We start from the raw sequence: 12,120 nt of genomic DNA, 5'->3' as shown, positions 1-12,120 counted from the left end.
ACTCAAGAAATATTTATTCAGTGAATCAAATCAAGTACTTTAACATGCTAACTTTATATTTTAAATACACAAAAAATTCTTAGCTATTAAAATAATAACAAATGCTTTTTTTTTCCTATCCCAGTGTCATGAGTAATACCTTTCAAGGACCGTTGTGAAGAAATATTGCTGAGGAAGATAGTTTTGAGGTGTTAATGCTCTGTGGAATGGTACACTTTTACTTAATAACAGATATTGTTCTATTATCTCTCTTTCTAGTTCTCTCTCATTCTTTCTCTCTCCCTCTCTCTCCTTGTCTCTTCTCCTCCCTTCTCTTTCCTTTATAAATATGATATCATTCAGTATGTTCCCTAAAGAAAGACTAACAAAAGTTGGATAGATGTACTGCCTAAAACAAAGTACCTCCTTAAGCCAATACGTCTTTTTTTTTTTTAATTTTTTAACATTTATTCATTTTTGAGAGACAGAGAGCACGAACGGAGAAGGGGCAGAGAGAGGGTGACACAGAATCCAAAACAGGCTCCAGGCTCTGAGCTGTCAGCACAGAGCCCAACGAAGGGCTTGAACTCCTGAACCATGAGATCATGACCTGAGCCGAAGTCCGACACTCAACCGACTGAGCCACCCAGGCGCCCCAATATGTCTTTTTTTTTAATGCAGCTGAGAAGGTACTTTGAAACATATCAAGAAACTGAATACAACATAGTGTGGCAATGATAATTGCTCTAAGGAAAATGTACCAGAAAAATCAATTCAAAAGCCAATTTACCCTTTGACTTTAGTGAATTCATTTGACCTTAGTGAATTCATTTGATCTTCTATGCAACCAGTTAGAAGATTAATAAGAAATGATCAATAAAGACAAATATTTCTGAAAAACTAAAATCCCTCACACTGAGCTGTAGTTGTAAAATTTTTCTATTGTTGAGAACATACTGTCTCTTTGGTCTTAAGTATCTAAATGTATTAATTCCATTTGTGGTATGTGAATACAGCATAGTGTTTGCATAGTGTCAAAATGTCTTTGAACTTCTGTATACAGCAAATACCAAATTGACAAAAAGTAATTTAAATAAGAGGCTGTGTTGCATTGGTTTTTGTTTTAGAACCAGATAATCCTCGTTTGAGTTTCCAGGATCTGTAACTACTATTTGTAGAAGTTTGGACAACGTCTGTAAACTTCAATTACTTTATGTAGAAAATTAAGATAATCATAGAGTTGAGGTAAGAATTAAGTGGAACATATTAAAAACAGATCAGTATCTGGCATGGAGTAAGCAATAAATCATAACAGTCATTTTATTATCATTATCGGTGGTATTCCTCTGATGATAAAGTCTAAACTTATAGTTAGTTAGTAATTACTTAGGTATCACTGTATGCATTTTTGTGAGCTAACCTCATTCCTGGATGCTTTTATTTCATGCTTTAATCTTTTTTTTTATTTCCTTCTTATAGTTCTCACACATTGCTAACACATGTTACCTTGCTATATTTTATGCATCAATAAATGTAGTTTTAATTTATTTTACAACAGAGTGGAGTTTAAATAAATATGTAGATGGATAGATATAAACCATAACGATATAAATAATATATGTATTTACAGTAATCTTGGGCTATGAATTAATATATGTCACAAGACCTCAGACAATTCTTGTTTCATGGTGATGAAACACAGAAAGGAAAAGAATGTGTCGATAAAGTGCGAGGACTTTGCATGAACTGTCACTGTCCAGAACAGTACTGGATGTAGGAGGACTTTGATAAATATTTGTTAAATAAATCCACAAAGGAAGTCAATGAATATTATTTAAGATTTTCATGTGCAGAGCAATGGGCCAGACACCTTGGAGAATAAAAGATTTACAACTAGTAAGCCCAGTTAGCCCCTTTCTGAAAATTACTATATAGTATTAGATGACCAACTATAAAAAATAATAATAACTATTATGAACAGGTGGCATTGTAATGAAGATCCAAACACCACACCATGTGTTTGTATGTGCTTGGGGTACAAATCGGTCTTTGACTGGTGGACATCAGTTCCAACCTGGGGGACATTTGATAGTCTCCTAATACTATTACCAACAACAAAGATTTCTGAGTAACACCTGGATACCAATTTCTAAGCAATACCCAGAATAATTTTTAAAGGGTACCTTAAAAAAGGGGGTTGGCTCAGTTGGTTGAGCATCCAACTCTTGGTTTCAGCTCAGACCTCCATCTCCTATTTTGTGGAATTGAGCCCCTCATTGGACTCTGTGCTGATAGCTTGGAGACTGCTTGGGATTCTCTCTCTCTTTTCTCTCTCTCTGCCTCCCTGCCCCCCAGCTGCATACTCTCTCTCTCTCTCAAAATAAATAAACAAACATTAAAAATAACATCCCTGTCCTCATAGAATATTGACTTCTTCAGAGGGCAGATGGACACCTAATCACAAAGAATTGATTTAACCAAAAGCTGGAAGTTTCTCCCCACAGCAGTACTGTTTGCCATGAGGTGCCTCTAATTAACAGTAGGGCTATGAGTGGACACATTTTTTGCATTTGGTGCTGTGGACAAAATATTGTTTCTGGTGAACGTGACACAATTTCCAATATATGGAACAGAGGTGATTCTTTAATATAGCTTTCTCAGTAACAGCTTCATATTCTAATCATCTGGGAGGTTGTGGGGAAGAAAGCAGAAAGGATACGAAGGAAGAGATGGGGGGGGGTGAAGGAAAGGAAGGAAAAATTGTCTAGCCCTGAAACCTAGCCTGATAAACCCAGAATCAATAGAAGTGAGCCCAGCCATCAGTAATAAATAAAATATCCCGAGAGGAATGTAATGAGCTGCCGTGGTCGAAAACCACACCTGGGCAATGATCCAGGGCACTGTTTCTCAAGCCTTACTGTGAATAAGAATCATCTGGATAGCTTGCTATAACAGATCAATGAAGCCCAGCCCCAAAGATTCGTGCATCTCAGCTCCAGAGATCCATCTAGGGTGGAGCTTAAGATTTTGCATTTCTAACCAGTCCCAAGATAATTCTATGTTGTCCATCTGTGAAGTACACTTTGAGTACCAGTGCTCTAGAGTGTGGTACCAAAGGCTACCTGATAATTGGCAGAGAAGTGAGTCATCTGGGAGTCGTTGCTTAGTAAATAGTCTATGGACGGACAGCATCAGCATCTCCTGGGATCTTCTAGAAATGCCACATCTCAGACTCTGATGAATCAGAACGTGTATGTTAATACGATCGGCAGGCGATAGGCATGTTTGTTAAACTTGGAGAGGTACTGATCTAATCCTCAATTTTGGCCACACACTGGAGTCTCTTGAGTACCTTCCAAATTTAACAAGGTTGGGACTCCCCGCAGGATGCTTTGTGGACAATAGATTTTAGAAATTGCCAGCATGACTCTTCTATGTAGCAAAGTATGAGAAGCACAATTCTAGGGGACATGATTTGAGGTGATGTTGTGCAAATTTATCCATAAACCTTTTTTTAATGTTTATTTTCGAGAGAGAGAGAAAGAGAGAGAAAGCATGAGTGGGGATGGACAGAGAGAGAAGGAGACACAGAATCCAAAGCAGACTTCAGACTCTGAGCTGTCAGCACAGAGACCGATGCGGGGCTCTAACTCACAGGCCGTGAGATCATGACCTGAGCCGAAGTCAGATGCTCAACAGACTGAGCCACCCAGGTGCCCCCTGCATAAACTTCCTCCTCTTCCAATCTCCTAGTCTGTCACATTGCCTGACATTCTACTGATAGCTATTCACTTACACATGTTAATAAGAATCCTCTCCTGTGCAAATGGCCAGAGGAGAATGGACATTGTTTTATCATGTATTCTACTATCAACATAATTAATCAGATTCTGAGATCATAAAGTTGGAAACAAATAAGTCTTAGTGGCAGTTGCGAAAATAGAAGAGATGATATAGAATATGGGGGTACTTCTTGTTGTGAGCTGAGATGGATGGAAACTTGCAGCATTGACGATGTGGAGCATGATTAGTTCTGGTTCAACCCTCAAGTACAGTGCCCACAGAACACGGAGTGGCTGGATGAGGGGCTAAATGGTGGGGATAGACTGGATTTCTTTTAAGAAATGAACATGAAAAGAATTTGAGGAATTATAAAATTATAGTAAATCACACTGCAATTGGACCTGTGGCAGAAGATGTAAGTGATTGATGAAGCAGCCATAAGAAACTATTACAGGAGACTATATTATCACAAGTATACTTTTTTTGTGTAAGCTTGCCGAGTTCCAGAACCTTGTTTTACATATGTCAAGTGCCCAATGACATTTTAGCTATTGATAACCCCAGTAAGTGTTAACCACAAACACTTGTTCCCTATTTAAACTAAATTAATTTCAGAGGTATGATTGAATGCATGAACGTGGCAAACACCCATGCCATAAACGTTTTATATACGCAGGTCTAAGATGGCTGGATTTTTTCTTAATGCCTCCAGCATATTTCAGACCCATGCTGAGTCATTTAATTGGAATTAGGTGCATATTGAAGGAAGAAAAGTGTCGTTTCTTCTTATTTTAGTGACTCCTCTGTATGAGGCAGAAGCCAAGTGGTGATTGAGGACCACTGGGGGTCACTTAGCTAAATTGAAGAGTCTAGGGTCTCACTATTCACCCCTGCTGCTCGTCCATGATACATACAATGTCAGGGATCACTCCTGAAGTTGAAAACTGTATGGGTTTTTCTTCGAAAGATTCTCACAAATTGTGTTTCTTGGTGAATGAATACCAACAGCAACAAAGTCAACTAATTTAAACTATTGCTTTTATTATAATTACACGGGAGCACAAATAAATAAGCACAAAAGTATTGTAAAATATTGCCAATGCACTAAAGAAAACAAATTGTTTCCCAACAACATCTGGTTACTTCAGTAGTATCAAAGTACATTTATAATTACATGTTACCTAAAAAAATCAAGTACAAAAATTAAGAGAAATTAAAACATCAGTGTTTATATTAATATGCATATAGAAATGGCTAACAACACATGAATAGAGAAATCTGTTAGCTAATGCTTATTTGCACAATTTTTCAGGCACATACCTGACATTTTTAATGAGTTATGAAAATGTAATATGACATTCAGCTTCTTCGATACGGTAAACACGTTATGTTGAAATGGATGTTTAATGGTTTCTTTTAAAAACCCTGTCTTTTAAAAATGTCGTGCCATTATCCACTAGAAAACAATATTTTATATCATCTCTCAATAGCTATTTGTTTTAGTTTCTTGAAAAGAGCAAAAAAGTAAACATACAATTGCTAAATACGTAAACACATTTTTAGTGCAAGATAACAAGACCTGTGACTTTACTGTGCTTTGCTTTTTATAATCACAGTGCACTTTATGCCAATTGCTACACTATAAATGTTAACTCAAGGAGTTCCAAACAAAAGAAGTGCATACTAAACATTTTCATATATATTATATACAGTATGTATACTGTATGTGGGTGTATACATGTGTAAATGTAGATGTTTTTAGGGTGGGCGAACCCAGTCACATTTGGGGACAATTGAACACTTTGACAAGATCTTCACACGTACTTGGTTGCGATAAATCCAGCAATGTTTCTGTAAAGGTGTTTCCCCTTAAATTTGAAACTGTGTAATATTTAAAGGGAAATGTAATCAGATGGTTTTTTTTTTCCAGATTACACACACTTTGCTGCAATGTAATTGACCCAAATATCAAAGGGTTTTAAATCAATCCAAACAACAAGCCACAATGTTCAAGTCCAACATGGCAAACGTGTTATCCTTTTACTGAGATACATAGACAGCAGTACATATCCTATGTGTACATATAGAGTCTTATACATAAACATTTTATACTTAGACATTAACTTTAATATGTTTTAGTATTTTTTTCGGCTGTACACTTGATCTGGAAAAAAAGAGAGAATACCATATATAAACACAAAGGAGATGTCAAACATGTGATATTGTATACCTTCTTAGAAATAATTGGCTTTGTTTTGAAACTTTAAGGATTGCATAATTAAGTTCCTTGAAGGCAGGGATCATATCTTTTTGAATATTTAATTCCAAGTGCTTCACAGAATTTTTAAAAATAACTAATACGTTTCTCAACCATGAACTGCTAATAATAAATTAATAAATTGTCCACATTCTACAATTAGCTATCAATGTTCCCATGGAGGGAAGATGTAGTAAGTTAATCTTACATATTATAGGTACCATTTTTCTTCAGTTCCATTTAAGTTTGGGATACAATGCCCTATGAATTGTTATTCCATCCTACTTGTATTCCTTTAAAAGGGTAAATTGTATCTCCTCTCAGATCACCTACTGCTTAAATCAGAGGAAAGTTTTTTTTTTTTTAATTTTATAGGTAGCCATAATGAACTTACAATCTCTTTTCTGCTTTAGTGAAGTGATTCACTTTAACATATAGGTGATATTTAAATTGTATCGTTAACGTGCATTGTTTTGATGCCTTCTATATAGTTCATTAAAACTATAACCCAAAAAGGTTGCTTAGTTCTTTTCTTTTTCTTTCTTTCTTTACTTGATTACTAAACGTGCCCAAAGAGTCAAACCAAATGATATGTGAGGATGAGGCCAAAGCCAGAGTGTAGTAAGAAAAATGTTTCTCTATTCTCTGGAAGCATTCAACAAAACTATATGGAACCTCTGTGTCCCAAGTCCCAATATCCTGTTTTGAAAAGGGAAGTTGTATCTTGTGGTATCCAGACCATTTCTGGATATTTGAATGTGTATATTCTTTAAAACCACAAACGTTAACCTCTTAATTTTTGCTTTCTTTCACTTTCCCGAATATTTTGTATGGGTGGACATTAACCTTCACTTAACGCAAATCAATCACCTTCACCTGAACTTGGGTCCGCAGCATAAATATGGGGGAAAGGGTAGCAGTGTTCCTGTGAGGAACTGCCATAAAACCTCAGAAGATGCTAGTTTCTGGCATTGCACAGAAATGCAGAATTTGATTTTTCCCTTACATGGACTCTAAAGAAATTGGTCTCTTGTGTGCTAACAAGTTCTTCCTACAGAAAAGCATCTTGCTGACAGCCAATAAAGTTCTGTTTCTGTAAAATTTGCTGTGAAAAGACCATTTCTCATAGGTATGAGCTCTTCCCACCCAATAACCATGCCAGGATACCATTTGCTCTTTGGCACTGCTAAACATATGAGCTATACCTTCCCATTGTGTTCTGTATGTGGAATGTTGATCATCTGACCAAGTTCACAGACTGAAGCATCCTGGTTGCCTGCCACGAGAGAATACACTGATTTTTCTTTGTATCCTAATGACTTCTTTTTCTCCATACAAAGAAACGCTACACAAAGAGAAAATTAATTATAGAATGGTTATAGCCCTATCAGCTAAGCTGCAATGGACAGGGGTTTGGGCACTGAATAAAAGTTACGGAGTCAAATATCAGCGAAGCCACTTTTCCAGATCGTTCAATTACTTCCCGTGGAAAGGAAGATTTGGAGATATTAAATAGAAATAGTTGCCCAAGGTCAGATTTTCAAACAAGCTGCCTTCTCAGAAAATAACTTGCTTGAAAAAAGAGTCCATGAAACCTGGCAACATCATGAGTTTGGCAGAACAAATGGGAATGTCTGAATCCAACACACATCATTTCAGTACCTCTGTTTCCTTCTTGACAAGTGGCCAGCAGTGAGAAATATCTTCTCCCTTATTCAGAAAGATAGGGGGAAAGATTGGCATCTGAAAAACACACTTGGATACGTTACCGAAATATAAATTTCAAAGGAATTATCCAGCCATTACCATACTGAGCCTGAATATACATAGACATACACCAAGATCATCAAGATGCTGAGAATTGATGTCTTACGCCTCATTGATTGGCTTGAGTACCTGTGGTCAGAATGGCCTGAATCAGGCTAACCTGGGTCCTCAGCACATTTTATGTCTATGCTGATTTTATCTGAACACATTTCCATCCCTCTTCGATTGGTACTCCATTGATTGTTGGGTTTGAAATATAATCTCTAACTGGTGAAACACGGCAGTAGGATTTATTGAAGCCACTTAAGATCTCTCCATGATTTCCTGTACTTGTGATCCTGCTTTTTTGTTTGTTTGTTTTTTTACCACTTCAGTGATACAAGCAAAACCTAAAACCTCAGTAAGCACTGTACATATACAGTTCTGCTGAGAACTCATTCACGCAAAAACAACAGATACATATGCTCCCACTTACCCTTTTTCCTTATTCTTTCAGAATTCTAGTTGGACATCAAAATATCCATTACTTATAAAATATTAAAAAATTATTTTATAGCATTTCAAAGGCTTGAAAGGAACGATTACTGGTAAAGCATCACTAGGTTGTTAGCAATATAGATTACAAAAATTCCCTAACTCCTGTTATTTGGTTTTATTGAGCAGCAGTGACTCTTGCTGTCAACACCCTTACGAGGAAAACCACTATGACAATAACTTCAAACACGTACCTTTTTCTCTCAGAAATATAATACTAAATTGATTGTTAAAGAAGAATCACATACTGTCAATTTTAGGAAGCATAGATAGTAATTTAAATATTACAAAATATACGCGATAGTTTCCTTTTTATTCATCCGTGGCAATATTTATATTCAACTAACAAGTTATTCTTAAAAGATATATATGATTTGTTTAACTTAAATTTTACCACCACATAAAATTGAATCCACCCCTTCCACCCCCTCTCCCCTGCATTTCCCGCTTCTTCCTGGAAACAAAATAAAAGAAACAAGGGGTCAAAACTCTTTGGTCATGGTGTCCTAAGCAGTAAGAACGGGTGTGATGGTCATGCACAGAAGATTGTGACCCCAAAATGTGGTGAGAACTCGTTTGAAAAAACTTAAGAAACACTAGTTTGTTAATGGGCCTTAATTTTGAGACAGATTGGCATTTAATGTACTAAAATATGTAAATGCGTCCGTCTGAATGTTTATTTCTCATTTTCTAGGGGAAACAAACACACACGTGAAAAGTTACTTAAAAATAGTGATTGCAGTGGCTGTGAGGCCCCTGGTCCTGCTTTCTTGAAAGCAGTCATGCTATTTAGCTATTGATTCCTTATTCCTTCCATTGTCACAGTGAACCCTGGTCTCCTCCAATCAGATCAATGATGCAAGGACACATGTCCCTAAAGTCATTTCTGAAGGAAATGTTTTCTGCTGGGAAATCCAAATATATCCTAATAACTTTCTCTGGAGTCTAATGATTGCTTAGTATAAACAAGACAATATTGAAGAGAAATTCTTATAAAGCCAATGTAGCAAAAATATTGGTATTGATGTAATGTGGACGTCCAAATTAAGCATCACATTTGCATTCATTTCCTGTCAAATCCTTAGAAACTTACAAAGCAACAGATGTTCTTGACGAATATGATACTCGATTTCTACATTACTAGCACCAGATCTTATATTATGTGATTGAACATGATTTTTATAGCTGTGAGCTCTCATACAGAAGCCAAATGTGGACAGAAAAAAAATAATAACGTCTTAAATGCAAAAATTAATAATAAAAGGCATCAAGGGATTACATATAAAAGAGATAACAAACCAGTTAATACCGAAATTATATCATATAGTAAAACTCTCGATATTTCTGTAATTTATATCCGTATAATGTGTATTATTTCAGGTGTCACCCATAAACTAGTAAAATATTTACATCTTAATATCTTTTGGATTCAAAATAATCCGGGATAAATAAGTGTCTTAATTGCAAGGATACAATTAATATACATTTTATGTTGAAGTTGCCTGTGAGTAGGCACAGCTTCCCATGGGTTTTCCGGGGAAGCACTGGCATTCCATCCCGACAGAGAAGACACGTAACAGTTCTTTATCTCAAGACTGAGTCGACCTCCCTCTCCGTGTGGACCTCACGCCATCCTGCGCACAGTCATATGGCGGTGTCCCAGAACACCGTTTGCTGCTTAGAGTAGGGTGGAGGGCTGTACTTCTTTGCCCCTGCATTCTTCTTCCAGCTGGGTAGGATAGGCATGCTATCCTGTTTGCAAAGGCCTTTTTCCGTTTTCTGTCTAGCTTTTATTTCCTTGCACAAGCAACGCTTTTTCTCAATCATCTCAAGCATTGTATGGTCTCCATGAAACCACTGCATGCATGCCACCTAGCAAAAAAGAAAGAGTGAATACAGAAGCAAAAAAAATGGAACGAAAGCAATCGTGTTGTTGTTGTTGTCGTCATTTTTTTTTTTTTTTTTTTGCACCGTGCTAGTCGTGGTTTTGAGAAAATGTCAGCTGTTTCTTTACCTTTGTAATTCTTACAAAGCAAAATTGACGTATGGGGACTATAAATAAGTTTTGTGCTTGACTTTGTGATATAATTAAACAACTATTTGGGTGAGAAGATTTTTCTGATAAGTTTCAGGAGCTCACAGTGTAGAGATAACCCTTTCTTTTTTAAAGCTATTTGCCTTGTATTTACCCATGACTTTTATGTTGACTCCATTGTCTTCTAGGTGTCTAAGTTCAATTATTGGAACTGCTTTTCAGTGAGATCTAATATGAATATGAGATGTTTTGAAGATTTTAAAGAACATTTTTGTTCTTGAAATAAAACTTTTTTTTTAATAAAAAAATACAGAATTAAGATTTTTCATAATTCTACCAAAACGACTTTGCCTATGCATCGAATGCTTGGAATTTAAATGCCCAAATAATTTTTTGCAAAGAATTTTTTCCATGCTTTTGATGCTTCAGCAAATGTCTAATTAGAATCATTGACCTGTGCCTTCACGCTGACCCAGGCAATTTAGAGAAACAGATTCCTGGGGTCAGTTACGTGCCAGGAGATGGTTCAGAGCTGACTGTGTACTGATAGACATAACATATTTCTTGAAAGAAGAACATTGCACCCTGGTAGGTATATGTGGTCATGTCCTCTGGTAAATCTTCTTTAAAACAGAACTACCGAGTTGCATCTGCCATACAAGGAGAGGAATGTGATCGGGCCACCAATCCAGCATGAGGAATCTGTGTCTAAGCACGTCTACTCTTTGACTTTAAGGGCTAAAATAGCTCAGCTGGAGTCACTGTATTAGATGTTACAATTTTAGCATAAATATAAGCACCGATACTTATATAACGCTTACTCTGTACCAGATCCCATTCTACATACTCTGCGTAATTTCATTCATTCATTCCTCACAATGATGATGCTTTGAAGTAAGTGCTATTCATTAATCCATAAAGATGACTAAAATGAGACTTAGAGAGATCTAGTGACGTGCCTAAGCTTACAGAGCCAGCAGATGTCAGAGTCGGGATTGGATCCCAGGAGTTCATTCCTAACACCTTGCCTTTAACAACTACACTATACTGACTTTCAGCGTACATGTACAACTGGGAAGGATCGGGAAGATAAATGAGCACAATGTTCTCAATGTCCAGGTGAGGAAGCCGCGGCTTCAAGAAACTGCACACGTTGCCCAAAGCCAGGCAGGTAAGTTTCTGGTGCGAACAAGGCAAGACTGAATTCTCATGATTCGCAATCCTTTACGGAGACAGCAGGATCTAGAGCTAGAAGACAAGAAATCAAAGCCTGGATGTATCAAACTCCTCCCTGCAATTGTACTTCCTGGTGTCTTTATCTGAATAGCTGAATTGATCGTATTTCAATTCCAGAAGTCGATATAAGGGTTAACTTGGATAATGAAGGTGAAGTCATTTTTCAAAACACTAAATCATTGCCTAAGTATTGTCACTGCCGCACTGACAAACACATGGGAGTTTTTCGTGCCTGCTCTCTGCCAAGCGTGTGTGAAGAGCTCTGTGTATGTTACCCAGAATCCTCCCAGCTACCCCGAAAGCTAGGATTTATCTACCCAGTATAAGTGAAAAAACAGAGTCTGAGAAAGTAGATCTAGGTCTCAGATTACTACATGGGAGACAGACCTCTACCAAACTTGGATCTGTCTGACTCCACAGTGAATAGTCTTTCTACTACAGCAGGCTCAATCTACTGAATATTATCTAGAAATTATAATAATAGTTACTGGCATAGGTACTACCATATCCGGGTGCTGCTCAAAAAATA

General features: G+C 36.9%; 1 protein-coding gene across 2 annotated transcripts in view; it reads right to left on the bottom strand.

Annotated features, from left to right (window-relative positions):
* Nucleotides 1-2,362: 2,362 nt before the first annotated feature.
* The window catches only part of NYAP2 (neuronal tyrosine-phosphorylated phosphoinositide-3-kinase adaptor 2), a 266,423-nt gene continuing 256,665 nt past the window's right edge, over nt 2,363-12,120 (bottom strand). For both annotated transcript variants that reach the window (XM_027049063.2, XM_053215873.1), the window contains one exon: nt 2,363-10,192. In XM_027049063.2, coding sequence (XP_026904864.1) covers nt 9,965-10,192 — 228 coding nt within the window. In that variant the 3' untranslated portion in view covers nt 2,363-9,964. The remainder of the gene's footprint in view (nt 10,193-12,120) is intronic.

This window comes from Acinonyx jubatus, chromosome C1 (assembly GCF_027475565.1).
Source record: "Acinonyx jubatus isolate Ajub_Pintada_27869175 chromosome C1, VMU_Ajub_asm_v1.0, whole genome shotgun sequence".
Lineage (NCBI taxonomy): Eukaryota > Metazoa > Chordata > Mammalia > Carnivora > Felidae > Acinonyx > Acinonyx jubatus.
The sequence above is the reverse complement of the archived record's forward strand: the minus strand, read 5'-3'. Positions and strand labels throughout refer to the sequence as shown.